The sequence below is a fragment of the Temnothorax nylanderi genome, unplaced genomic scaffold (assembly GCF_030848795.1).
Source record: "Temnothorax nylanderi isolate EJ_2023f unplaced genomic scaffold, tnyl_v1.0 TNYL_tig0008_pilon, whole genome shotgun sequence".
NCBI lineage: Eukaryota > Metazoa > Arthropoda > Insecta > Hymenoptera > Formicidae > Temnothorax > Temnothorax nylanderi.
The window spans coordinates 2,841,263-2,868,997 of record NW_027249070.1 but is presented as its reverse complement, the minus strand read 5'-3'; the positions used below and the strand labels follow the sequence as shown (position 1 = coordinate 2,868,997).

The window sequence follows — 27,735 nt, the reverse complement described above, 5'->3', positions numbered from 1 at the left end:
CTTGCTATCGCTCAAGTAACGCCCGTCGCCTCGCGAGCGGACGGGCAATTTGAATTTTGAAAAAGAATTTTGAAACGCCATTCCTCCCCTCGCGTCTCGCTCATGTCGCGAACGAATCGGACGATCAACTCCTCGATCTCTCGGCAGTTCCAGATTCGTGTCCATCCTTTCCTCGGATTTACGCAGGAAGCGAAACGAAACGAGGAAACAGCTGGTTGCTCTATTATTCCTCGTCGAGAAACGTTCGTGGAGAAAATCCTATTTGGAAAGCTCGGATTTTTGGCCAAATCCAGCGAAACCAACCCCCGGAGCGGCCGGTAGTAGTAGGCAGTAGGTTGTCCGGTGGTACGAGGTGGCGGTGCGGTGGTGGTGGAAACCGGACGAAGGTGCGCCGCGCGGCGACCAATCGGCGGCCGCGTCACATCGCTCCCCGCAGCACCGGTCTCCGCGTCGCGCGCGCCGATTGGCCGGCCGCCGCGCCGTGCGAACCGGCGATTTGCGCCGCGCGCGCCGCATTGGCAGTACTGGCACTATTGGCAGCCATAATGAACGCGAACGCCGGAGCGAGCGGTACATAGTACATACTCCCGTGGATTTGAAAACAGATTTGAATTTAATTGAATGTGCGCAGCCGCCGAGAGTGCGTGATTACGTCGTCGATCCTCGATCCCTCCGGTCGGTCCTACTTCCTCCTTCCTCGTCAGCCGTAGCCGGCGTTTCTTCCCCGTGTGTGTGTGGTTCCACCTCGTCTCTTCTCCTCGTGAAAAGCGCGAGACGTGAATCCGCGCGAGCGTCGCGGCGCGCACGCCGCACGTGCGTGACGCGATCCAACGAAGCCTGCCCTGCGAACATGGAGGTCGCGCGGAAGGTGCACTACGATGCGTGCGACATGCAGAACGGCGAGCTCACCTGGAGCTGCGGCGGCACCAACGGCGGCGGCGGCAGCGGCGACGGCGACGGCGACGGCCGCGACAGTCCCGAGTGCCCCTACGTCCTCAACTCCTCCGTCGACGAATTCGACTCGCCGCCGCCGCTGCAGCCGCGCAAGCTGTTCAACGCGGCGGACTGCAACGACGACGAGCATCCCATCAACAACAACAATAAAATTCCGGTCTTCGTGACAGGTTAGAGCTCTCGCTTGTTAAATTTTTCGTACGTCTTAATCCCTTCTTTCTCTCTCGCTCCAATTTTTGTTAACTAACTTTTTGCACGTCGTTGTTAATTTTAAGTGCAGCTAGGGAGAATGGAACTTTACGTTTGTTTGTTGCGTCTGAACTCTTTACGCTTTTCCTCTTCCTCTTTCTCTTTCTCCAATGTTTACAAATCACACCTGGTTTATTTATCATGTACTTTAGCGTGTATTATTTTATATTGCAGAAAGTATAAGACGGCGTAGATACGAAGAAGGGAATCTTACGTTTGCCTACGTCGCATCTGAACTCTTTGCACTTTTCATCCTTCTCTCTTTAATGTCTACTTATCACCTGTTTTATTTATTTTGTACTTCATCGTACGCGTCTTAAGTGCGGAAAGGATAACACGGAAAGTTCCGAACTCTGCGTCTTTCATCCCTCTCTCGCCAACGTCTAATTATATACCTGCTGCATTTTAAATGAGGAGCACAACGTGGTGCAGCTTCTCACAAAGGGGCGACCCTTCCTCTCCGCGCTACGTCACGGCGTCCCTGCCCCCCCCCCGGTGCGCGGGGTCGAACGTGACCTCGTGTTTTCATTTACGAATCGAATCTATTTGGAAACGAGCCCTGAAACGGTTTGCGGAAACGGTTCACGCCGAGACGCGTCGTGAATTTTTGCGCGAGATCTCGCTCGCCGTTGCTAATTAAAGAAGGTAGTAATGATCGCGGCGCTAATTGCGAGTTCGTTTCCGTACGCGTAGCCAGAAAAGATCAGCAGAGCGGAGAGTGTCTGCACGGCAAACAGAAATTCAGTTTTGTTGCACGAAACATGGATCCTGTCAGCGGACACAGATGTGAGAAATGGACATTTGTCTTGCCAGTTTCCCTCAGAAACGCTCCAGTTTGAATCTGAGTTCTAGACGACTGTGTTTTCTCTCGTATTCCTTTGTGTTGTCTTCTCTGCGTTTCTTCTTGTGCGCTCGTTATCTTCTGTCTCCTGTAATTTCTCTTCTCAAAATCTTAATATTTCAAGCACTTGTTCAAAATCGTATTTGTGCATGGTGCAAAATGATTGACATATCGATACATTTAGACAATTTTCTTTGCATCGTGCACAAGTACCTTCCATAAAGTTTTGTCCAATTTCTGAATTTACGATCGTAAATTATTCGATATTCTGATTACGATCGACATTCTGATTACGTTTTTTTCAAGTCGAAATTGCAGCATCAGTGATTCTAAAGTCTCTGTGTACTGATGTCACAAACAAGTGTATGTAATATCTAATTGTGCAGTATCGCATGTATGCTTTGACTCGTTGGCAAAAACACGTGTATGTGCAAGTAAACATACAACTTAATTCTGGTTGCTAAGAAGTATTATTCTTGTGAATGAGTTTTTAAATATTGAGTTTGTCGCTTTAAGAGATAAAATTTTATAGCCAATTTTTTCACTAATCATATTTAAGTGCGTACCTTGTCTTATTTTCTTTGTTTTTTTATTCAAATTTTTTTTATGGTTTGTGATAAAAGTTTGAAGAAAACCCATTCTTATCTTTTTTATTTTCTAATCTGTTTCATTATTTTAAGATAATTTTAATGTGTTATTTTAATGATGTTTTTGCTCTGAGACGAAAAAGAAAATGTAGTTTAAGAGTATAACACAGTAAAGAGCTGGTTAATCAGATCAACATTTCAATTACTTGTAAAATAAATTTGCTTGCAAAAGTTCTTTTTTAGTTGCTAAGATATCTTTATGATGACTACAAGTTTTATATGTCGAATAAACGTTTATTTGCAGGTACTCCAGTCATCAAAGCTCCTATCAGTCGCGAAACTGTTTTCCACAAGAATTCAATGGGTTGTAGTCCACCGTACAAGCGCGTTAGGGCATTACGTCTATTCGATTCGCCTACAACGCCAAAAACTCTGATAGAGAAGAGCGTGTTACAAACTCCGGTACCGCTGAGGTGTTCTAGATTTTTTAATCTAGAAAAACCTAGACCTTCTAAGATAAGCCCCCCCAGTTACCCGAATAAGTTGGAAAAACCCACCGCGAATTTAAATCCATTCACACCTACTGGCATGTTAATAACAGCAAGAAAAAGAAGCAGATCCAAACGTAGTCTCAATGGGTATGTATGCAAACCGTATATTTTATAACTCATTTATTTCTTATATAGTCTACTTATGTGACTAATTATAATGCTCAACAATAAAACACGGCTAAAATACTTGTCTTTACTATTCACAAATTAAGAAAAAGATATTTTTTTCCATATTTATTATTTCGTATTTGCGAAAATTACATTTGAGATTTTATTTCCGACGTGTCATGTAATATTGAAAATGCTAGAATATGTTGGTTCGTTATTAAGTTTTTATTAGTAAAAGATCTGTACTTCAGGTTCTTAACCACGTTACTTTCTTTCTATTATAACAGTAGTAGTAGTTCGCCGGATATGCAAATACCAAAGTTCGACCTCGCCGACTCCGAAGACTCCGACAACGAGTACGAGCACGCGACGAAACGCGTAGCACTGCAGGACTCGAATATATCGCGTTACCACAAGGAGTTCCATGAGCTCGGTTTGATCGGGGCCGGTGAATTCGGCTCTGTGTACAAGTGCATCAATCGTTTGGACGGGTGTACGTACGCAGTCAAGAAGAGCATCAAGCCTGTAGCGGGCAGCACCAACGAGAAGAATGCGCTGAACGAGGTGTACGCGCATGCCGTGCTCGGCAAGCACCAGCACGTGGTCCGCTACTATTCTGCTTGGGCGGAGGACAATCACATGATCATCCAGAACGAATACTGCAACGGCGGCAGTCTAGCGGACATGATCCTCTCGATGCAGGAGCAGAAGCAGCATTTCAGCCAGGCGGAGATGCGCCAACTGCTGTTGCACGTGGCCGAAGGGCTGAGGTATATACACAGCGTGCAGCTTGTGCACATGGATATCAAGCCTGGCAACATCTTTATCACCAAGGAAAAGAAATTGCTCGCCATCAACTATGACTCCACCGATGACGGTTTCGACGAGGACGAGGCCGTCGACGAGGAGATCACGTACAAGATCGGCGATCTCGGCCACGTCACTTCCATCAGCAATCCGCAGGTGGAGGAGGGCGATTGCAGATATCTTCCAACGGAGATTCTGCAAGAGGACTTTACTCATTTACCGAAAGCCGATATCTTTGCCCTAGGGCTGACCGTTTACGAAGCAGGTGGCGGTGGGCCTCTGCCGAAAAATGGACCCGCGTGGCACGACATTAGACAGGGGAAATTGCCAGACCTGCCACACTGCAGTCGCGATCTGAACAACTTGTTGAAGGTGCGACCTTATTTCCAAAGTTTCAACGGCAAATAATTTTTCTGCCGATCTATCCGCTGTGTATAAGAGTCTTACGTACAGCGGATATGTCATTTTCCCAACAAAAATCACTACCATTTTTTTGACGTTTGCTGTTTTGTGTTATTTACAGCTGATGATTCATCCCAATCCGGAAATGAGGCCATCGGCGATATCTTTGATGCAACACCGAGTCCTATGTCCGCTCGGGAAGAAAACCAAAGCGCAATTGCGAAGGGAATTGAACGCTGAAAAGCTCAAAAATGAGATCTTGTCCAAACGACTCCATGACGCGGCGTTGTACCTGAAGTCTATCACACCGAACGTTGTCGGAGAGGGTGGTAATAGCGACCGACAGTTGCGACCGATAGCCACCAGATTATCGTCATCCCGTATTATAGGCAAAAAAGTCAATCGTAGTAATAGCACTACGAACTTTTGAATCTTTTCCTCGTTGACTTTTGACACCGGTAGAGTTTCGGAAGGTGGAACTTGAGGGATCGATCGGTTTCCTGAAGTCACCTTAACATGTGATACCGTATCTAGTTTCTTTTAAGTATGATTCCAGTAAAAAATAAGACGTTTACACACCAGAATGCCGAATGAAATTACATACGATTGTAAAGAGCATTCCTCCCTATGATGATTATCTCCTGTAATACGATTGACGTTTATTATATAGCTGTAAACAACGTAATATCTTAGTACCCTTATACTATAATATGGTTGTGTATTTTTTTTTCTTGAATTGTTATCGAAAACGAAATTTGTTAGTATACGAACGTGTAGCGAGCAAGTTTGGAGTAATTTTTTGGGGAGAGCGCTGAGGGAACAAAGTTTGATTTAATGCAAGGTGTAATTTATGCTCGAATGTGACAAGATAATATAATATTCGTAGAGTCGATTGGCATAAATTTCTTCTAAATTATGAAATAAAGCTGCATTATAGCAGGCTAATTTTGTGCAGTAAGAAAGTTTTTGAGGCCACTTGATATTCTTTCCTGTTTCAACGTTGATAGAATCTCTTGCGCTTATCGAGTGTTTTTTTTTTTTAATACTGGGCTCTAAAACTTTCCTTATTTCAATATAAAGTTTTTTTTCATTAAAGTAAATTTATTCTATCTCGGTATGCAGTGCATGCGGAGTATAATAAGTAAAAATCGCATGTAAGCGAATAAAGATAACTATTTGCGTCTTTTACAATTTTTGCACGTTCAATATTTATATGTTATAAAATCTAAAAGTTATCTTACTTTTCAGGAATTTAGGGTTTATAATCATTTTCTTAAACGTTTAAACGTTTTTCTTTTATACTTTATAAACAACGAACTTTTCCTTTTTGTAAAAATGACAATGCACGACTGAACAAGTACGTTCTAGTTGTATTAATAACAACGAAAATTGTTCTTATATCTTCTTAACCTGCTTTCGCTTGCCGATTGTAACGCTTTCTTTACAATCTCAATAACAATGCACGGACTATTTTGTATCTCGTAAAAAAACCAAATTTTACCTGTATAAAAATAATAAGTACGTCCATACACTTGTCTATCTTATTGTCTTTTTACTTCAGTCAGTATTTTGCCAAAAAAAATAATAGGAACGTCATTATTTATGCCTTTAAAATGTAAGCTTTAGCTATAGCGCGAAATCTCAGGTTGACGAGTATATTTTTCTACTGTAATATAACGTTTTATACAATGTGCCGTTTATTACTTAGCTGATCACAAAGTGCCTTTTATTATTCGCCATGAAGATACAAATTTTGCGTCACAATATTATGTAGACTATTGACTGCATGAATTTCATAATGTAGAAGAAACATTTGTTTATATTAATAATTCGTGACTCGTAATTTTCTATTTCATTAGAGATTAGCTAAGTATTAAAACTATGTAATATTTAGACAATACTATTTAGATAATCATTTACCGCTATGCCTTTACGGCTTATGCCATAATATTGGAAACTAACGTTCCTTGTTATTTTTATCAGCATTTCTAACGACACGCATGTTTTCGTTAACTACCGACTTCCGTTACGATCGCAAAATGATTTTATCAAATAATTTTGCCCGTATCTAATTCTGAAGTAAGTGTTATTCAATCTTACAAAGTTAAACAGAGTAACAATCGGTTTATAAGATCACAGTCACGATATTCGATTTTATATAAGTGAAATTTAAGAAATAGGTTTTTAATATCTTTTCGAAAAATGCTAATTTTTACAGTAATTAACATTTATTTAATAGCACCGGACAAATTAAAGAAATGCAAATTAATGCGCACGTTATATCAAGGATTATTTTAAATGTAAGCAACATACGTGAAAGTCAAGTTTAATTCTTTTTCTGTGATTAAAGATACTGCTAGGATCGATCGTTTTAATCAAATTTATCTTGTGCTGCTGTTTTATTTTGTAAATCTTGCTTTGTTTAGAAAGAATATAAAGATAAGATCAGGCATGCTTTCTTACGCGTATTTATAGAATAATCCTTGACAGATATATGCACGCGTTTCTTTAATTTGTCTATTAAACTAAGTCTATTAAATAAGTGCTATAGTTATTATTACGAAACTGGGAACGATAAGATAATAAAATTAAAAACCTATTTCTTAAATTTTAGATTGAATATCTATTTGAAAGTGTCAAATTTCAACAAAGTTTCGTGCGAAATAAAAATATGACACGAGCAATTATCAACATACAAATAACAGTTTCCAATCGTGAATAACAAGTTGATAGTTCCTATGTTTTTCACATGCTGCTCTTTTTCCGCATATCGAAGCTTTTATTTCCACGGCGGAGAACAAATTGCTAATAATAGACATTCATGCTGCTCAGGTGATATGTTAGCATTTAGTTTGCAGGTTTTTATTATATTTCCCAAAGATTGATGTTATCGTTAATATACACGTATTGACTTCCGTAGATGTTTCTCTGACGCCAACTTCGTCACTCTGCCAAGTTGTAAAGCATGCTGATGTAATTCGAATTCTTGGTATTAATAAGGGGAAGCTTGTGAAAAGCGACTTGGGCGATTGTTTTAATCTGCTCCGAGCGAGTGAACTGTGTCACCATATAAAATAAAACAGCGTATTTTTTAAGATTAGTATCTTGAAAAAAAATCATACTGCTATCAAGAATATGCAACTGTCATTGTTAAACTTAGTACAACATTTTGTACTAATTAGTATTTAAGCTGTATGATTATACCCATAAGATAGTAATATCAAATTGTTTTGATTGATGCATCATTTTCTTATGTATCTTTTACACGAGTCGTTTGTATAATAAGCGTCTATTATAATTTAATGTGCTATTATAGAACGATAGAAATTAACAGTATAGTGACGCAAAATATACGATTAATCGATTAATTTATAAATTTATTGAATGAACGAATTCAATGAATTTATTAATTTATATATTGATCGATTTTAATTCATGAACTAGATCAACAGAGATGATTTCAATATAATATAAGCAAAACGGAAGATTGTTTAAATTATATTTTGTGTCTTTTATATTAAGATTTGTATCGTTTTATATAACAGTGTGACACATTCCAGTGTGATACCTTTATTATACAAACGCATTATTTTTTACAAATCGCGTTACGCTCGGAAAAGATTAAAAAGAGCCGGTTAGTCGCATGTTACAAGCTCGTCTTGTAAGATTTTTTTTCATACTTTCGTTGATTCTAACGAACATAGCATGCCAGTGAATATCTCCGTTTTATATAATACATCGCTAGTTATATATATAATTAATAGATCGGACAATATATTCAACATATCTCCTGCTAGTTAGTCATACAATGTTATCTTTCCCCCTTTTTTTTAACATAGAGAACCGAAAATCCTGCGCTTGTTTATCGAATGTGATACATGCGAAGGGGAAGTTTACAATTTTTGTATGCATATTCGCATAATGTACCTAGTTTTAAGACGTTACTGTATTTATATATGAAAACAATTTTGAAAACAGCGTATATAGAAAAATATATGCATGAATGTCTTTCCAAATAAAGAAGGGAAAGTGAAGTTGCACCAGCAGCAGGACGAACTTTAAGCGTGAACAAGTTCATATCCTGCTAAGTAAATACTTAAGCTTAAATTGTTTCAATTATTAATTAATTATTCAATTATTAATTATATTACTATTATTATTATTATTATTACTATTATTATTATTATTATTATTATTATTATTATGAACGATGATTAACTGATTGTTACGCTTTCCATTCTTACAATCTCTCCATCATGTAAGTCTAATATAAAGAACGTTACTTCGCGCAAGAGCTAACTTGGACAGTTTTCGGCGAGCACTGATAAACATGGTGCTAGTTAACAAATGTCCACGTACAAATGTCGTGTACAAATTATCGGACTTGGCTCATAGGAGCCCTCCTATATGTAAAAATTGACAGTATCTTAGAGCGTGTGTCGGCTGATTTCACAACGAGCGTAATGCATCACATACTGTGATCCGATTGGGTTGTTAATGTTATATGGTTTGCATTTCTTCATCATTGAATTTACTCCTACTGACATTTTGTGAGATAACACTTCAAAATTCAATAAAGGGAGAGAAAAAGAAAAATTGTCTTACTACGAGTGCTTAACGACGAACGATTCGTCCTGACCTGCATGATGATCTATCCCATGATTTATCCCAGGAGATAACGAAATGAGACGAACCGAGGATGTCCGTCGAGGATTCTCTCGCATAACGCTTTTCTAACGTGTACAATCATTGAGAAAGATTCGGAATAAAGTCGTTTCGGGGAGATCCAGCGTCGTTTCTTTCCTATTGAAATAAAGTGGCACAGTTCCATGACTTTCCATATCAAATTGACTTTGGATCTGTTTACGTTCCGGATACTTTGTTTTTCTACAGTAGAAAGTATCTTACCATTTTTACATTTTTTGTCACGTGAGAGTGAACGGGCCAGAAATAAAATTCGGATTTTTTTGCCTGATATGGGCGATCGCATTAAGCTCATCCAACATTCCCAATTGAGGATCTAAAAAAAGACTTTCGTGAATACATATAATCCGTAAAGATTCTCTAATTTTTTTCCCCCTGAAGTGGACTTTACTTCGATAAGATCTAACTTAATGCTTAAAACACTTGATGTCAACAATTAACAGTTTAAAAACTAAGTACAACGAAAAAGGCCGCAAGGAATTTGTTCTACAATTATTAATACAATTAAATATAGATATTAAAGGGTGAGAGAGAGCTTACTTGCTTTTGTCGATCGCGCCGGTTAACAGATATGCCAGTTACGAAGTAACTTTGTTTTTCTTTCTGCTTTGAAAGGATCCCAGTATGACATTCTAAATCTAAATAATTACCTATTTAAGTGTTAAAATGAATTATCGAGGCTCTCTATTTTCAAAACACGCACTGCCTGTAAAATTATGACAGCCCTGGTGAAAAGGTTTTTCATATTGTAGATTTATGAAAAATTCTAAAAAAAAACGTCAAATTTTTCAGATACTAATTGGATGAGGATTTTTGAAATATTTCGGTATCTATGTATGTGTGAGCAATAACATGGATCTCTACAAAAATGTGTTGGCGAGAAAAATCTGAAATATTTCGTTATTATTTTGTCTGAGTTTTTTTTAAATATTTCAATTCGTGTAAAAAAAAATCTTAAAAAATCTTAAAATTTTCATAGAAATTCTAATAAATAATATGAAAAATTTCGAGATATTTTTGCACCAGGGAGGAACTGCACGATCTATGCTTGTTACGTCTGTGGTCGTCTTACGTCACTCGTATCCATGGAAACGTTTCGTTGGTCTCGTCTGCTGATCCTGTCACTCCTGGCGATTCCTGGTTCCTGGTGATTCCTGCCTCGAAGATGTCACGGAGGATCGTGGCCCTCGTTCACGTTGCCCGGCGCAGTTCCGTTAATTCAAAGGAGGAGCCTCAAAATTAAACGAAGAACAATAATAATAATTCTACGCGAACCGTGTCGCCAACTAATAGATAACCTTCAATGTCGTAAATAATTCCGCATGTTATTACGTCTGCGAAAGCTACTTTTCACGACGAGTTTTTCCTTCTTAGATTCACAGATATATAGCTCGCAATGTTTTCGTTATATTTTTGTCGACTATAGACTATGTACGATAGTGGTGTAACGATAATGCATGTAACGGTTACGCTATATAATGGCTGTCAAATAAATAATCTTCTGTGTACGAAAGGAATTCCGTTATTTAATTGGCACCAATTTCAATTCCTCGAATATGCCATAGGAGGATAATCCTGTACGACACGTTATCTTTTTTTTTACACTCGTTCCATCACTTTCAGATATACGCTTCCATTTAGCACGACGAGAGGATAGAGGATCGTATAGAATAAGTCACCAAGATCGGCGCTTGTGTTTCTAAATTGTTTATAATTGGACACGTTTTTACAGGAGTCTATGTCAATCCTCCAGTATTAATTCTCTTTTGCGTAGCGTTGGTTTGTCTGCAACAAAATTCGAACGATCAGATGTATGAGAATATCACAAGAATCTATATTGAAGTGATTTCTATCCTGCTTTAATTAATTACATTTACTGGTAATTAATAGGATGCATTTGCAGCAAGTTTCTTCCAATTTTTCATCTACCGACATTTTATGCATCTTGTTTCTAAGGAATGTTATTTTCAATGTTGTTCCAATCGACAAGATTGATGGGGATACAGCTACGGCATCAATTAACTTAAATTATTTGTATACAATTTGTATAATTAGAATATAATAGCCAGAAATGAACTTATGCTATTGCTAATGCTGTCTTAAAGTTGAAGAGTTAATTTCACATTTCTCTTTGCTCTTTTCACTTCATTGAAAATGGTTTCTGTAGAGCCTGAAAATTTTAGCTTTCACGCATGCTTCTTTAGGTAAGATTATCAAAGATGATTATTACTTTATAACTTTATTAATTTAATATGCGAGTAATGCCTCTCCACTGTAAGATGCTGATGGAGAAAAATATAATGTATTGTTCTTTTTATTTAGGTGCGTTTCGAAATAATTTAAAATGTGTGTAAAGATCAATCTGCAGCCGAGGAAGAAAACTAGTCTTTTCTATCGATATGGATATGTACTCTTAATGCTCGCATGTATGGTATTTGCGACTATTCAACCGCATATTGGCGGAACGAACGGTAAATCGGTTTTCTAGACTTCATATTATATACGGAAAGAATTCTTGCTGTATTTGTATCATATCAATTGAGATAATAGTGCATTAATGTTACGGTATTGTGTTTTCCGTTGCAGGTCTAATCAACGGTAACTTTATTATTCGCTATTTCGCTGTGCCTTTAACGTACTTGGAAGCTGGATTATTATGCGATCCCAAATCTCTTTACTCGACGCTGAAGAACGGCTATCTTCTGACATTTGTGATGGTTTTCGTGTACATTTTGATGCCCTCCCTAGCACGACTCGGGACGTATCTGTTGATGACCTATGCGAAAGTTAATGTGTGGCTACTCAAAGGAATGGAGGTGATCCAAAACATTTGTAATCTGCAATTAATTAATCTCCCTTAACGCACGATAGACAGATACGCTATATGGTGGCTCTATAATACTTATAATACTTCTCTTACTTATAGCTGCAAGTGATAAAGCAATTGTTATATATTTCAGGTCCTTTACTGCATGCCACCGCCGTTCAGTACGGGACTTGCCTTGTGCCGTTTGGCACAGGCTGATTTGCCCACGAGCGTAATTACCACGCTGGTTTCGCACTTTGGAGGATTATTCTTATCTCCTCTTTTACTATATCTAATGGTAAATCCTTTTACCCGCAAGAAATATGTTTTTCTTATTAGAACACATTATATTCAACAGTCTATCATTTACCTTTACATATTTATGTTTATACTGTTCTAGCATACGTTTACAATTAGAGTTTATTTTTTTAAATAGCTATTCTGAAAGACTATAAGATGTCGTAAATAATTTCTTTTAACAGTTAGGGACATCTACTCCACCACTAGTCGGAATTAACATCAGAGAGACTATATACAGCACGCTTATTCCATTGGGGACGGGTATCATTCTACGGGCATTCGTACTGAAAAACAGATGCTTGAACGTTAATACGAGTTGGTTTTCCCAAGGTTTGTTGCTAGCAATAGCGTATCACTGGTTTTGCGACGCCGTTCTGGCAGATGCTTCATCATTGCAAGCGGTGGATATACTGTTCTGCGTACTTATTAGTAAGTTATTTGGCTTGTATTTAATCTCTCGAATAACAACCACATCCAGCATATTTAACGCTGTATGTATCTTTTCAAGCATGCCTGGGCCAGCTCCTTCTTAGTAGTCTATGCTGGATCTTGTGCTCCCGGTGGTTGCCGCGGGATATTCTTCTGGCTGCGTTATTTACCAGCACTCACAAATCCGTTAGTCTCGGCGGTTGGATCTTGCGTGGAGCGTATCACGGCTCAGCTCATGGGCCAGCAGTGAATTTGCCATTAACGATATTACCCGTTGCACAATTGTTGTTAGGTAGTTTGTTAGCCAGCTGGCTGGCTCCATAAGAAAAAAAAAAGTTAAAGTGGTCTTACTTACAAATGCCCACATTCGTTTTATAGAGAGATATCGTTGTATCTTCCAAGCCTACCGTTTGTGTGTGATGTACGATAATTAATATTCCGTTTTTTTTTGCTTTATCTTCGAATCCTGAAAGGAATGACCCGTAAAAATTATTACAGATCAATTTTAGGAGATGTTTAATCAATCTGGAGTATTAAAAGTTTATTTAATAAAGTATATTATAGAAAGAAAATAGATAAATTGAATAAATATGTCGATATCAACATCTTTATAAATTTTTTTAAAGGTGTAACTAGTTAAGCTCAATGCTGCAATGTAGAGAATCACTTTTACATTTCACCAAATAAATTTTATTCGCTCGTTAATGAAATTACTAGGAATAATTACGTTTTAGAACCGAGTAATTTTCTATACGAATATTTATGTTATTTATGATCGTTATATATCGTGTAATTCAATACTTACCTTGAAACTGGATGGAATGGTTTGTAAGAATGATGTATTACTGTTTTGATCTGGATTGAAAGAATTTATGTAAATAATGCGCGAAATATTTCATATCTATATATAGATATATATATATATATATATATAAATTTCATTGCATTTTTCAGCAATCTAATCCATTGACATCTTTTAAAAAGAAACAATAAAGATGATACATTGTACTGCTCATTATTACAAGAACCGTTTTAAATAGGTACAATAGATAAAAGTCAACAGCCAATCGAGCGAGATGTTACGACTTACGATTGAGTTATATAATATAGATACCTATTTATATTATATAAATTACAAATATAGTTTCCTCTTCGAATGAAAAAGTTCTGGATATCCTCGAAATTACAAGCTCCTACTTATCCTAAGTCCGTCTACCATGTTAACGAGCCTTCAAAATAACAAGAGCTAGGAAAAACAATTCGAGTTCTACGTATATAAAAGAAGAGGACTTGTGAAACTCAGAATGACAGGTGTTCCTTTTTTTTTATCTTCCCATACAAAACATAGCGACTTTATTCTACAAATAATAGGGATAAATTTTGTTAAATTATTCCTGTTCGAAAAACTTGCGTGTTGATTCACTTATCCTTCTTTTTCCTTTCTCTATTTATGTTGCGCCACTTAATGTGATACGTCGTACCGTCACTGGTGCGCACATGTATAGTATATTCAATAATATTAACAAATAGTGTAACACTCATGATAACGCTGATGAGCATGATGTAATTCGATTCCTTCGTGTAAATCATGGCAATAGACGCATCAAACGGCGGTGCAGCAATGTAGGCGTAAGTACCAGGTCGCGTACGACGATCGGCCCGGATGGTTACGCAGTCGTTACATTTGACACCAAGCTCCTGTCACAAACGGCGCTGACGCTGACGCCGATGCTGCTATCGCCGCCAGCTACGCGACTCCCCGTCCTCATCTTCTTCCTCCTCGTTCTCTTCTAAGAGAAACGCCTCCGTGCCCTGGAAAAATTGACATCTTTAACGCTTGAAGAACTAGCAGCAGATATGGAGATGCTCTTATTGTAGAATATTTATGTTAATTAAATTTTTACTGCACAAAAGAAATGGCATGCTGTATCAGTGCTGCGTTTTATGTAAATTTCAGACAAATAACAAAAATTCTTTCTATTAAATATCTTCTTGCCTATTTGCGAAATAATAAAAGTCGTAGGAAAATCTTCTTGATCGATATAAACCCTAAAATATCTGAAAAAATTAAAATTCTAAATTCTCATATATTATCAGAGAATATTTCTTCATTTTTTAAATAACTTGTTTGTACATTCTACTTAAACGGACTGTTATTTTTATTAAATCGGAATTATACGAGTCTTATGTTTACCTCTAAGTCGATATCCTCGTCTGCAGTAGGTGCAGTTTGTTCGGAACGCGACGAGAGTTGTATAGATGCGCTCGAGTTAGTAGCTCCTCCACGATGTAGATGATGGCCGGACACCCAAGTTATTGATAACAGTCTGTCTTGAAACGTGCGTCCTTTCACTAGGGCTACCTCAGCCTCTTTCCTCGATTTGAAATTGATAACGATCGAAGGTGTCGCGTCGTCGACTATTTGATTTACTATTTCACCAAATTGCTGGAGCACAAGAGAAATTGGCAACATTAATTGCACGCCGTGTGCTTGTTGAAATGTCAATGAAAAGGATACATGGAGCCTTAAGTTATACATTTGTAACAAATGTGCAATGCAAAACTGTTGGTTACCAGAAGAAAAATAATATTACACATTGCTCTTAATGTTTCTACTGACAAAGAATAAGTTTAATGAAAAATAATTAAAAATTCAAGAAATACAGATACGCACATACAAAATCTCTTTGTATCTCTTATTTTTGAGCGACAAAAAAATCGCTGTACAAATATTACGAATGCATAAATCTTACTTGAAAGTGCGCTAGGACCTCCGCCTTTTCTTCAGTTTCATAACCGGAGACTAGAAGACTCGTTGGCCGGTGATCCACCGAGACATGAGCGAAACTTCCTCTGCCGCGGCCCCTGAAAGACAGCGCGGTGCCGCGTGCGACCCGGCTGACTTTCGCGCCTCTACCCACGCCGGGATTCGTGTTCAAGCCCAATGCGGCCGCCTGAGCTCGAAGTTCGTTCAATCTCTTCTGCAACTCACCAGCGTCTTGGCCTTCTTGTTGCGCGGTCATTAAATCTAACTCGGCGTCCAGGATCTCCTTCTGCGCCTGCTCCCTAGATTTCACCTGCGACTTGTTACCGCCAATCTGGCCGTTCGCGGCCAAATCCTTACGCAAATTGTCGACCGACTGCTGCATAGCCTTTATCGTCGGCATGATCGATTCCTTTTGTTCCGGATTCTTTTCAGCCTTGTCAATCAGGGCACGCAATTCAATCAGATGCTTGTCCAGCAATTCTTGTTTCCTCTTGCGCAGATCGGCGGTCAGCTTTATCGCCTCCTTACGCTTCTCCTCTTGTTTCTTCTTTAGCGTTTCCTTAGCCGCTAACATCTCTTGCGTTTTCTTTATCGCGAGAACCTTGTCTTCTCGAGTAGGAACAACGGCAGCTTTAGGTGAAGTCGGAACTAAGGTTTGCGTGACTTGTTCCTCAGTCGAACGACGCGTGGGAACGTACTCGTTATCTTCGGTTTTCGCCGGTAATGTTACCGCGGCGCCTAGCCTTTCTTTCACAGAGGGACGGCATCCTGAATACAATAAAATTCTTTGGTTACTAAGTCACCCTCGGCAATTTAACGTCTATACAATATTTATTGTGGATAATAAAAGATGCGCTATCTTACCCGGTGGCACATTTTCGATTGCTCCACCAGCCGCATTATTATTGACGTTATTATGCCAAAATACTTTAATAAATCTATTATTCAACACAGCCTCTGTGCTTCTGTAAGCAGACTTCGCTTCGGTTGGCAGCTGGAAGGTAACCAACGCTGCCTCAGGATCACCGCCGAAATTAACTTGGATATTTACAATTTTACCGAATTTGGAAAAATGATTATTCAATTGTGTTATATTGTTTAAGCTTCGTGGAACCTTTTTCAGTTCCAGAGAGCAATTGGCCGGGTTATGCACTACTCTCTGTTTCGGTCCCAGACGATTAAAGTCAAACGTTTGTTTGCGTTTCAGCGGATTGCTCTGGCTGTGGGTTATTTCCGACGAATTTGTGTGGGGAATAACCGGCACACTGATCAGTTCTCTTTGCCCCCTGCCGTAAATCCCAGGCGCAGGTTGCGGATGTCTACCCCATGGCATTCGTGGCTCCATGCTAGGTGCGTCCGGATTATATTCTGCGAAAACATCTAACACATTTAATTCATTACATTAAAAAAAATATGAAATACCGTGTTTATAACTGTAATGCTATAATACACGATTATAATACAGCTTTATAGCTATTCTTTCTTTTTTAATTCGTCGATCTTAGAGTTATAAAATGTATCAACAGTTCACACAATTTGGGGCTAATATTTTAAATTAATTGATTAAAAATTGTCAATTTTGTAATTTTCATTAATGCCTCTTTTAATAACACGTACAGTCAAAAATGTAGTTTTCTTCTTTAAAAAAATTTTGCTTTATCATGATATATTAAATTATTGAAACAATTACAAGATGGAAATACATACCCATATTAGAATGGTGGTTTCTTAAATGAGGTGGTGGTAAACTGGCAAGAGGGAGATGTGGCGGTGGTGGATTACCGTTAGGACCCTGCGGTGGTTCTGGTACCGTGGCCACTGGAACTGTTCCTGGAGCTTGAGCACTATGCGGTCCAAAACTCAAAACACGACTAAGTGCCACATCTTCCAGTACAACTGGGTCTGTGCCGTGATCATAGGGACAAAGATCTCCCCTCATGCAGTATCCCTTTTCTACAAACATAAATATAAAAGAGATAACGAATGATATCTAAATATAATGCCATTTAAAAGAAACATATATTTCTTGTGACTTTGAGTCATTTTATTTTCACTGTCAGTTTAAACTTTTAAAGAAACGGCAATTTTTTTTTAAAACGCGATAGTTATTCTTCTAAATTGTCCAGATACATACCGTCAAAGTCTCTGCAACGTCTCTTTGCTTGTTGTTGAAAAGAACCTGTCTGATTATTTGGAATACTACTCGCGACAGCGACAACACTTTGTATCGATTGACTAGTCGTAGACAGCCTCATGTCTACATCTCCGTGATTACTATCTTGAGTTGGTGTACCACCACCAGGACTTCCCTCGATTCGATCCGTTCTATCTACCTCTATCCTTTCGAAGCGATCGATCTTCTTCCGTTCTATTGATCTTGAACGCGATCGGGATCGAAGCGGCGTTGGAGATCTGTTTCTGAATCTTGCTCGATGATCGCGACTGTCTGGACCGTCGCGTATTCTAGGTCGTATCGGTGATGAACTGCGACTCCTAGTACGTCTAAAAAATAAAAATACATAGTGTACATAGATATCCAAGGACCTGTTTTTAAAGACTCTAAGGAAATGGAAATTCAATAGTTAATTGAAAGGAAACAAACAAATAAGTATCTTAATAAATATTAAACAGTTGATGTAACTACAACTATTAGCAAGGTCTTTTTCCTCAAAGCGTTAAGAGAAAAATAATCAGACTCGCGATTTATGATAAAAGTTTTTATTGAAATTTTCATCAAATTTCATTAGATATTTAAAATACAAATACATGAAATATACGCACCTGCGATCATGTCGTCTGGTACTCATCGGTGGGGATTCGTTTCGCCATGGGCGACTTCTATCTCTTTCTCTATCACGTCGAATGTGTTCTCTACTTCTGGATCTACGTCTGTCCCTTTCCCATGATCGTGATCGTGATCGTGTTCTCGATCTCATTCTTCCACTTCTATATTTTACACAGTATAATAGAAAACCTAGTATTTACATGAGGCCCCCCCCCCCCTAAACATAGAGAAAAGATTACCTGCTTCGAGATCGTTTTTCCTTTTCTTTATCCTTATCTGAATCAGATTTTCTAGTCTCGCGTTTACTAATTACAGCAGGTGCGGATCCATTAATTTGAAGTGGGACAGGCGGATTCGTAATTATAGGTACTAGTGGAATTGTTGCATCCATTACTTTCTCCGTTGATGATGGTACAATTGGGGCGGGTGGATTTACGCCGGGTGGTGTCCCACCACCATCAGGATCACTCTTAGGTGGTGGGAGCACGTACTCTTGAGTCTCTAACGTCTTGAAGAGCAATTCCACAAAGTTTTTGGTTTCTGGAAACAATGCAACGCATTTTTAATGTCAGGAAAGCAATAGATCATCAAGATTTCCAATTTACATTATCGAATATTTTGTATAAACGTACCGTGTTGTAGAAACACATCTAGCTGCTCGACCATACAGCCACGTAGTTCCTCCAAAGTTTTGTCTTTCTTGACCAACGCATAGACATATTTAGCTAGAGCAGCAGGATCTGCATCGCACCTAATAAAGGAAAATAAATTATTTAGTAATAGGCATTTATTGTAAAAAAAAAGAGAAAAATGCTTCTACTATATAAATACTTGAAAGGTTTATTCAAAAATGTAAATATTATAAAACTTAATCTCTAAGACACTATATTAATTAAATATAAAATTCCTTTATGCATGAATATTTGATCGAATTCAATGATGCTGCTAGCAAAAGATACTCCTTTTTATTATAATTAATTGTAAAATACTATTATGCAAAAGTAAAATAAAAATATATATATAAGGACGTTCTAATTTAAATAAAATTTACATATATTACTTGTACTTAAAATAAAACAAGAGAAAACATAAAGCATGTATAAAACAATGTTCATTATTCCATGTTCATTATTTTATTTAATTTAAGCATTTTTTGCATGATCTAAATCAGATTTTACTGGACATGACAATTGGTTGCTTTACATTAATGACAACTCACAATTGCTTGCTTTTTTTTTTAGTAACCCATTTACATTTTGCTTTTACTTCTTTACTGTTTCAACTCCATTAATCATAATCCTATATGATCTACAGTTAATCTATAATCTACAGTTTGTTGAAAATTATACACATTAAAAAACTTTCCTTCTTCAGGAAGGAATTCCAAGAGTTTATTCTAAATTAAATGACATAAAACCCCTAAGTTATAACGTAACTGCAAAGTGAAAAGTATTTTGTACTATGCACCAATTGTAGCATTGCGATGCAAACAGGTCGTTAAATATATGTACTTTGTAAAACTTAACGAAAACAAAGTTTATATTAATCAGAAATTAGTTTTCAGTTCCCCTTATGCAGTTGAAGTATAAATTATACCATATTTATATCTCCAAGGTAAAAGTGTACTTTTTTTTAAAGCGACTACGTAGAATCAATCAAATGTCAACGTGATCAAGTGACAAGTTAGTACATAGTTCATCTATAAGATCAGAATTATACATATATATAAAAAAAAAACACTCAAAGCATGCAATACCTATTGTCACTCGATGAAATAACTTTCTAATCGTCTCATTTGCTGCAGGACACAAGCAAGCTACAGTCACCTACAGTCATCCCAAATAAAAATATCAAAATAAAAATACCAAATGTTCATTTGCTCTCAATCCAATACAAATCCCTTTGCGACGTATTAAACGAGGGACCAACAAATAATACCGTAATACGGTCCCAGAATTTAATATTCGCAACTACAACATCAACAAATCGTTTACGAGAAGAGACGGTTATCTCAGTGGAGATCCACTCGTCCACTAGACTCGGCTAGACGGGAAGCTGGGGCAGCGCGCTGGTGCGAGCGAAGACAGGAAGCTGCGGGTGCTCGTCCTGCTCGTGCAGGGGATGGGATGGGATGGGATGGGGGCAGGAGGGTGCAGGAGCGGCAGTCTCGGCGATGCAACCCCGTGTAAATACCGTGTCGTCGCACGGGGACTGGAGAGCGGAGCGGAGACTGGGAACTGGAGATTGGAGAGCGCGTCGCGGCGCAGCCACATGTACGGCCATTTACGAGTACACACATACGCGCGCGGAGTGGTGCACTCTGGCTCACGGCTCACGGGGGAGAGCGCGGACTTGGCCTACTTACAGCGGCTCCAGCACGGTGGTGAGCCACGCCTTGAACTGGTCCGGATTGTTGATTATCATCCTCGGCGGGTGCCGCGTCACGGTCGGGCATAGAAGGCCTTCGCGGACACGCGTCAGTCACACGGGGTGCCACAAGCGAGCGTGAAATCAGTACCCTCCTAGGTGAAGACAGTCGCCATTCTGAAATCAGTCGCTATTGCATTGGCATGGGGCAGTCGCGCGTACCTAGAAGGCGCCCGCCCGCGCCGTCCGCAGCCGTCCGTCGAGGCCGTCGAGGAAACGTCGCGGGATTCGCGGGAACAGCTGCTGCCAGTGCTGCCGCGTCCGGATCGCGCTCGATGTCGCTGACGTTCGCCAATAGGAGGCCGAATAGAGGCCGATCAGGACCGATGTAAAAAAACAATTTAATTAGAAATTAAACTATTTAAACAATTTAATTATAAATTAATAAGTAATAAATTTATAATTGTTTCAAGAACCGTAATATAGGCTCCCTTGAAATGAGGTTACAATTACAAAAGTGAGGAAATTCACTAGAGCACCTACTCATTTCATTGGTCGAAATCTAGTAAATCTGTTCACTTTTGTAATAATCACCTCGTTTCAAAATCCATAATCGACCCCCGTATACATAGATATCGCTTGAAGAAATTAAGCCCGTATCAGACTATGGATTAGGATTGAGTTTGAATTAAAATTTGACCAAACAGAGCAAAATTTATTACTAAACTTGAGACTAGTTTTCTTTATTATAATAATAATTGATTAATGCCCATTTCTACAAATGTAGATTAACTTTAATCTTGGTTTAACTGACTATCCATCTTTTTCTAACTTTTACAACTAGGAAAAGATGACAGGTAAGTTAAACCAAGATTAAAATTAACCTGCGTTGATAGAAATGGACATAAGGCCCAGTTCAACAGTGGCCAGTTAGCTTAACTAGTAGTTAACTTTCACTCTCTGTCTCTTTCTAACCTCAAAGGTTAGAAAGAGACGAAGAGTGAGTTTAATCGAAGGTTACAGTTAATCGACGTTGGTGTGAAACTGGCCCTTAAATAACTATGAATACCGGCCTAAAGCCCGTATCAGACTGCGGATTGGGATTGAGATTGGATTGAAATTTAATCAATCAGAAAACTGATCTCAAGTTTAGTAAACTTTGCTCTGATTGGTCAAATTTCAATCCAATCTCAATCCCAATCCGTAGTCTGATACGGGCATAAGTTTTATAATCTAATCTCAATCCGAACCGAAGTGTGATACGGGTTTTAGGCTACCGCAGAGGGTATGCAGAAGACAACCAATCGTCTTCCGCACATTTCTCGCTAATCGCAGATTGGCCGGCGGGATGATGCGCGATAAGCTGAAGCTGCGCGAACAAGCTTGTTTGTGTCTCGCAGCATCCCTTGCATTCTCCAGCATTCTCGTGACCTCGTGTGTTATTTCATCACGCGAAGGTTCTAGAGAAGATTGAGGGCTGCGGATTTCACATTTTGAGTTCAACGTTCTTGATGATCTGATCGAGTAATAAGCGTACGATGGACGCAGGCGAGAAAATGGAGAGCTCCACAATTAAGAACGACGAGGTAAGTACGAATAATACGAATAAATTGATGTGAATAAGTAACGCTCGTGATGTTTCGTAGATGCCTAAATCAAAGATAAAACACGATTGGTATCAAACGGACAGTCACGTGTTCGTGACAATACTCGCCAAGAATGTGGAAAACGAGAGGATTAATTACGGAGAAAAGACAGTAAGTATCTTCATCGACTTGTGTCTCTCTCTCTGCTAGCACGTGATAAGGGAGTTTCGAGGGGGGGGGGGAGGGGGTTTTGACTTCCCATTAAAAATGGGCATTCCACCTCTTAAGCGAGGTATATGTGGGATGAAGGCCGGGCTGGAATCGAAAATCGAACCATGGACCTTTGAGTTACTAATCACTCGCGAAGCGCCAAAGAGCCACGCGTCATCCCAGGGAGTTTTGAACAACAGCATACGCGTTCGCTTTGAGTGCTCTCGTGCTGAAAGCGTCATTCTATCTTTATGCTGATTACATGTCGAAAGAAGATGGAGTGATTCTTTCAGCAAAAAGGGTCCGGAGCGAACAGAGCTATAATATCTCGCAGTGACTCTAAGACTGTGATCTACTTGGTGCTACAAATGCTTCAAAGTGTTCGATTGATCAATCAGGACAAAGAAATCTGCTTTAAAGCATTTGTAGCCAAACTAGTACTCAAAGTACTCGGTTATCTAAATATCTCGAGTATTATTTGTATAACCGAGTACTTCGAGTACTAGCTTGAGATATCTCAAGATTCTCATATAATATTACAGATTGTGGTAAATGTTAATGAAAAGGAAGCTAAGTAAAATTTTGAACAAATTGTAAAATACAACTTTTACCATGTTACAAATTGTTTTTCAGCTAAGTGTTTCAGCAAAGTTACCATCCGGCAATGAATATAGTTTAGAGTTGGATTTGGCTAACTTTATAGTGGCGAAAGAATGTTCGCACAAGGTAATGCCATCCAAGATAGAAATTAAACTGAAGAAACGGGATGGCATTAGATGGATGGTACTAGACGGAGAGCCAGTTCAATGTAACGTGAAACCTATACCGAACGGTAAGTTGTAAATCCATTACTTCATCAAAAGATGTTTAAAATAAGATATAAATGCCAAACGATAAAATGTGAGACAACGTGATATTTGTTAATGTTTGGAAAAATGCTTGAAAGATAATATTAGAATTTATTAATTTACTTATTTCGTTAACAATATGTCTAACAATTATAATTTTTTATGATGCAATAAGACATTTAAACCTCTCTCTTGTGTCATTTAGTTACTGTATATTTCTTCCGCAATGTCACGATCGATGCTATATGTATGCAGATAATCATGTTTCTTTAAACCATGCGTATTGTTCCAGAAATACTTCAAGCTGGCACACAAGCGCCTAAGTATCCAAGCTCCTGTAAGATATCCACAGATTGGAATAAGGTGGAAAAGGAAATATTGAAAGAGGAGGCAGCGGAACAAAATGTGGGTGATGCTGCGGTGAATACTCTTTTCCAAAGCATATACGGTAACGGATCCGATGAAGTGAGACGTGCGATGAACAAGTCCTTTGTAAGTACAATATTCATCGTTGACAAATTAAATAGTAACAAAAGAAATTGCAGTTACCTTGTGAAACAATTTGCCTCTTTTTTTTTTACCACACAAACTTGAACTTTTAATATAAAACAGAAAAATTGACGAAGATATTTGTATGTTTGCAAGTAAAAATCAATATGCTTGAAGCCATTTGTATAACGAGATCTTGAATTTCTCTCCTAAAGACGACAATTAATTAGAAATCAACTTATATACAAATGCATACATCTAAAACACGTTGAATGTAACGAGTCAAAATGACACATTTGTAAGAAATATTTTATTTATAATATATTTCATTTATAATATACAGATAGAATCGGGCGGCACTGTCTTGAGCACTAATTGGGGAGAAGTAGGACAAAAACCGGTTCAGAGAAGACCACCAGATGGAATGGAGTGGAAATCTTGGGACTCATAATTAGAATGATTTCTTTACATTTTCATCGTTTCTTTTCATCGTATACAATTATCACGTTCGATCCTTAATTACCACATCTATCAATTAGTATATTTTATTAATGTGAAAACAAAGGTAAACATATATTGATATTTACTTGAGAGTTTCCGTTATACAATGACTCAATAATAATTTGCAGTTTTTAAAATTTATTTTAAAATATATTTGGTCTTGTAATGAAATGTACAAAATTATTAACATTTGCTTATACATTTTATCTTTATATAACATTTCAATTTATCTAGATAATTTACAGTTATAATTGCAAAACATTATAATACATACGGCATCTCAGTAAAAATAAATCCTCACACACAAGTTTACAAGTTATAATAAATAGAGAGTGCACAACAGAACGGCAAGTGTACAGCATAGCTTTTATCGCCTCATGAAAGAAAACTTTGTGCTTTACTCCTCATGTTTACTTCTATTATTGAGATCTTAAAATCTCGGGTACTCGCAACTCGTGCGTTCGCGTAAAAGAGTCACGGTGCGGTCTCGCTCCGCGCGTACTTGGCGCGAGACCGTGTCTCTTGATTAATAGCGTCTTTTATATTCTCAGGTTTTAATATATGTTACCGATTATCACATATTTTAATAAACGTTTTATTACAAATAAGAAAAAAAACCGTAATACTCGTATTTTGGTTTGTGTGTCTGAGTAATTTTAAATTTTTAATGATGTATAAATGATGTATAAATGACTTGCGTTACTTATAAAAAATATACGATCCACATGCATAAATACCTCTCTTGATATAACTCGCTCCTGAAATTAACAAACTTGCTGAATACTTGGCGGAAGTCACGAGGATATTAGACGTATTAAATTGATTGCTTTGTTTGTCTGAAGCTATCGCGTTTTCCTGCTTTTTACCAATATCTGCTAATTGTTGGGAAACCGTACTATTGAGTGACTGCAATATATTTTTAACGTTAGACAGTTCGTTCATATGAGTTTGAAGTAACGACTCATTCTTTTCTTGCGCTACCTCTATGGTCGTTCGCACGTCTTGTATCCTCCTGTTATTAAGTATCATTGAACCGATCAATGATACAATCGCTAGTAGGGCGGAGGCGATGATAGATAAATACTTGTATTTCTGCGCGTTTAAGTTTTGGCTAACGTGATAGTCTTTTATCGCCGTTGCCAGCTGCGTGAAATTGTCCCGCTCATCTTTCTCGGACAACTCCAGCTGGTTCATAACTTTCTTTTGTTCCTGCAAAGACTTGTGTTCCACCATTGTTAATTGCACGTATTTGGGATCGTCTCGCCTCGTCTGAATTAATTCCGCATAGATTTCTTGCAGCTTGGAAGTGATAGCCGTTAATTCTTTATTCAGGGTTCTCCTGCTGTCCTGACAGTCGAAGAGCTTATTCTGAAGAGCAATCACCTGCGTTCTGGCTGCTTCAACCGTGTCCATTCCCGTTACTTGGTTGTACCATTGCCACCATTTTACGATTTTTCCTGGCAATGGTCCGCTCGGCTCTAATGCCTTTGCATTTAAATCTTGCATTATGATAGCCTGGTCATTAAGTTTCTACAACATAAAAGTTAATTTTATGTAACAGTTGTCTTACGTATTGCATACAGAGAGAGAGAGAGCTGCAACTCCAACTACAAAATATCCTCTCTTTTTGATGAAGAATCTTGAGATTGTCGGGCGAATTTAAAATTGACTTTTCTCTTTAATCAAAATGTAAACTCAACTTGGGTTTCGAGCAATTAATAATTGAAAGTAAAAAGGCTTTGATAAAGTGTTTTAGGTCTAACTTAGATATAACTTTAACAATCGATATAACTTTTGTGTAATATCGTTTGTAACAATATTGAACGAGAAAAGTAAAAACTACAGAAATATATTATGAAACAAATGATGCTGCGTAAAATTTGATATTATACTGCGTCCAATCTAAAAATCTGAAAAGCTCGTTGATAAATCGCGAGATAATTTTATGTAAATACATAAGGCAATGTAGAAAATTCGAAATGAGAATATTTTGCATCGTCACTTGTCCCTGAACGAGGGACAAGTGATTGACAGTTGATCTCAGAGATTCTATCAGAAATCAATGTTTGTCAAAGAACACCGATTGAACGAAATAAAACCGCTCTTAAATCCGTGATGTTTATTGCTTACTTTCGCAACGATATTGTACTTTTCAGTCGCGATACTCTGCGCATCGGCGAGCTTGCTCTGCGCTTTTCCCGCGGCATCTTTTACAATCCCCTTCGCATTGTCAAGCACGATGTATCTCTTCATTTGCTCGTTTACCAGCTTCATCAACTGCCGGTAGTGCTCCATCATTATGTCAGGCGGACAATGCGATGGGGTTGAATTAACTGGATTGTACACCCCGACAAATACTGGCAGAATTGAAAATAGAGACTAACTCAATCCTAGTTTTGAACCCTGATCCAACTGGAGTCTAACCTAGCTTAACATAACCTCCAACCCGCACCCTGCGCCTTGACGCGGTAAAAGAATTGTCGTATGTATTGTTCGGCAGACAAGCAGTTTAGAGTTTAGATTGCATTTCGATATTCATATTCATCGCCAATGCGTGACGTACGCTATACGATTTCCAGCACCAACAATGAATATCGACGCTTATCAAGCTGTTCTTTCTGCTAAACGCAGCCAAATAATAAAGAATATGAATAACGAAAATCGCATCAAACGGATTGTTGCAATTTATTGATTGTCGATCATTTTTGATATTTTTACTGAATTCAAGTTTAATTTAAGTTTAATTAATTAATTTCTGCGTTAAAGAATTTATGCGCTCGTAGCGTCGAAGAATCATGTAGCTACTCTGATTAGTTCGTTGCTGTCGAAAACGCGATATTACGAGAAGTCTCCAAATTATAAAGTTCGCCTAATAATGTCCATTTATATCAGATTAATGTTAATCTTATAGTTCTTATTCTTTATAGTTCTAAGAATTAGAAAAAGATAAAATAATTAAACCGAGATTAAAATTTCAAATTTCATGTTGAATTTAACAACATTATCGCCTGTTTTAGCCTTTTTACTTTTTATTTAATTCCTTTTCCATATTTTTCTCTTTTAAATGCGACGTATATACTCATTTTATATACTAAACGCAACGAAAGCCTAGCCGGCGCAATGTTGAATCGTAATTGATTTGCCGCGATCGTTTCGAAATTTCGACAGTCGCGACATATTCGGAGCGGATTCGATATTGCGATTCTCGAAGCGGAATTCGAGTCGCGACTGTCGCGAGTGTCGCGAGTCGCGGCCAGAGTTCATCGCGAAACGCGTCGCCGTGGAGAACTTTTCGCGTTCGAATCTCGCTCTCCGTACTTTTCCTTCCGATTATCGCTTCCGAAATTCCGTGAATCTCGTACGCGAAGCGTTGCGTCTCGCCGCGAGTGTCCCGCTGAAGGCTAGCAACGTGAGTGTCGCGTGTGCGGTCGCTTATTTTACGCG

At 38.2% G+C, this 27,735-nt stretch overlaps 5 protein-coding genes across 9 annotated transcripts; 3 read left to right on the top strand and 2 right to left on the bottom strand.

Annotated features, from left to right (window-relative positions):
• Positions 1-410: 410 nt before the first annotated feature.
• LOC139785830 (wee1-like protein kinase 1-A) lies at positions 411-6,036 on the top strand. The gene is made up of 4 exons (XM_071725000.1): positions 411-1,124; positions 2,936-3,269; positions 3,578-4,469; positions 4,621-6,036. The coding sequence occupies exons 1-4, from the start codon at positions 851-853 to the stop codon at positions 4,927-4,929; spliced, it is 1,809 nt and encodes a 602-aa protein (XP_071581101.1). The 5' UTR covers positions 411-850; the 3' UTR covers positions 4,930-6,036.
• Positions 6,037-10,309: 4,273 nt separating this feature from the next.
• Positions 10,310-13,746, top strand: LOC139785844 (sodium/bile acid cotransporter 7). Of its 3 annotated transcripts, none has more exons than XM_071725024.1 (6): positions 10,310-11,082; positions 11,526-11,674; positions 11,790-12,019; positions 12,164-12,307; positions 12,492-12,738; positions 12,818-13,746. In XM_071725024.1, exons 2-6 carry the CDS (start codon positions 11,548-11,550, stop codon positions 13,060-13,062), a joined length of 993 nt encoding a protein of 330 aa, XP_071581125.1. In that variant the 5' UTR covers positions 10,310-11,082; positions 11,526-11,547; the 3' UTR covers positions 13,063-13,746. The 3 variants fall into 3 exon arrangements, with proteins under 3 accessions (XP_071581125.1, XP_071581118.1, XP_071581129.1); XM_071725017.1 differs by having other exon boundaries at positions 10,310-11,407; XM_071725028.1 differs by having other exon boundaries at positions 10,311-10,511.
• A 297-nt stretch (positions 13,747-14,043) lies between these two features.
• Positions 14,044-20,907, bottom strand: Swm (Zinc finger protein swm). Of its 2 annotated transcripts, none has more exons than XM_071724983.1 (10): positions 20,656-20,907; positions 18,923-19,041; positions 18,530-18,830; positions 18,287-18,451; positions 17,640-18,007; positions 17,213-17,458; positions 16,370-16,885; positions 15,492-16,273; positions 14,933-15,184; positions 14,044-14,550 (listed from the first exon to the last, which is right to left on the bottom strand). In XM_071724983.1, exons 1-10 carry the CDS (start codon positions 20,712-20,714, stop codon positions 14,473-14,475), a joined length of 2,886 nt encoding a protein of 961 aa, XP_071581084.1. In that variant the 5' UTR covers positions 20,715-20,907; the 3' UTR covers positions 14,044-14,472. The 2 variants fall into 2 exon arrangements, with proteins under 2 accessions (XP_071581084.1, XP_071581088.1); XM_071724987.1 differs by having other exon boundaries at positions 16,370-16,873; positions 20,656-20,906.
• A 1,096-nt stretch (positions 20,908-22,003) lies between these two features.
• On the top strand, positions 22,004-25,025 carry Sgt1 (suppressor of G2 allele of skp1). The gene is made up of 5 exons (XM_071724956.1): positions 22,004-22,243; positions 22,304-22,414; positions 23,087-23,285; positions 23,594-23,793; positions 24,134-25,025. Exons 1-5 carry the CDS (start codon positions 22,196-22,198, stop codon positions 24,239-24,241), a joined length of 666 nt encoding a protein of 221 aa, XP_071581057.1. The 5' UTR covers positions 22,004-22,195; the 3' UTR covers positions 24,242-25,025.
• On the bottom strand, positions 24,086-26,842 carry LOC139785758 (uncharacterized). Of its 2 annotated transcripts, XM_071724947.1 has the most exons (3): positions 26,422-26,842; positions 25,273-25,821; positions 24,086-25,197 (listed from the first exon to the last, which is right to left on the bottom strand). In XM_071724947.1, exons 1-3 carry the CDS (start codon positions 26,587-26,589, stop codon positions 24,991-24,993), a joined length of 924 nt encoding a protein of 307 aa, XP_071581048.1. In that variant the 5' UTR covers positions 26,590-26,842; the 3' UTR covers positions 24,086-24,990. The 2 variants fall into 2 exon arrangements, with proteins under 2 accessions (XP_071581048.1, XP_071581042.1); XM_071724941.1 differs by having other exon boundaries at positions 24,086-25,821.
• Positions 26,843-27,735: the final 893 nt, after the last annotated feature.

Coding starts and splice junctions, on each gene's coding strand:
- LOC139785830 (XM_071725000.1), top strand. CDS start 851: ATGGAGGTCGCGCGGAAGGTGCACTACGATGCGTGCGACATGCAGAAC. Junction 3,270..3,577: donor TCCAAACGTAGTCTCAATGG/GTATGTATGCAA, acceptor CTATTATAACAG/TAGTAGTAGTTCGCCGGATA. Junction 4,470..4,620: donor ATCTGAACAACTTGTTGAAG/GTGCGACCTTAT, acceptor TGTTATTTACAG/CTGATGATTCATCCCAATCC.
- LOC139785844 (XM_071725024.1), top strand. CDS start 11,548: ATGTGTGTAAAGATCAATCTGCAGCCGAGGAAGAAAACTAGTCTTTTC. Junction 11,675..11,789: donor GCATATTGGCGGAACGAACG/GTAAATCGGTTT, acceptor TTTCCGTTGCAG/GTCTAATCAACGGTAACTTT. Junction 12,308..12,491: donor CTCTTTTACTATATCTAATG/GTAAATCCTTTT, acceptor TTCTTTTAACAG/TTAGGGACATCTACTCCACC.
- Swm (XM_071724983.1), bottom strand. CDS start 20,714: ATGATAATCAACAATCCGGACCAGTTCAAGGCGTGGCTCACCACCGTG. Junction 18,008..18,286: donor ACCAGACGACATGATCGCAG/GTGCGTATATTT, acceptor TTTATTTTTTAG/ACGTACTAGGAGTCGCAGTT. Junction 17,459..17,639: donor ACGTTGCAGAGACTTTGACG/GTATGTATCTGG, acceptor TTATGTTTGTAG/AAAAGGGATACTGCATGAGG.
- Sgt1 (XM_071724956.1), top strand. CDS start 22,196: ATGGACGCAGGCGAGAAAATGGAGAGCTCCACAATTAAGAACGACGAG. Junction 22,415..23,086: donor TTAATTACGGAGAAAAGACA/GTAAGTATCTTC, acceptor ATTGTTTTTCAG/CTAAGTGTTTCAGCAAAGTT. Junction 23,794..24,133: donor GTGCGATGAACAAGTCCTTT/GTAAGTACAATA, acceptor TATAATATACAG/ATAGAATCGGGCGGCACTGT.
- LOC139785758 (XM_071724941.1), bottom strand. CDS start 26,589: ATGATGGAGCACTACCGGCAGTTGATGAAGCTGGTAAACGAGCAAATG. Junction 25,822..26,421: donor AGTACAATATCGTTGCGAAA/GTAAGCAATAAA, acceptor TTTATGTTGTAG/AAACTTAATGACCAGGCTAT.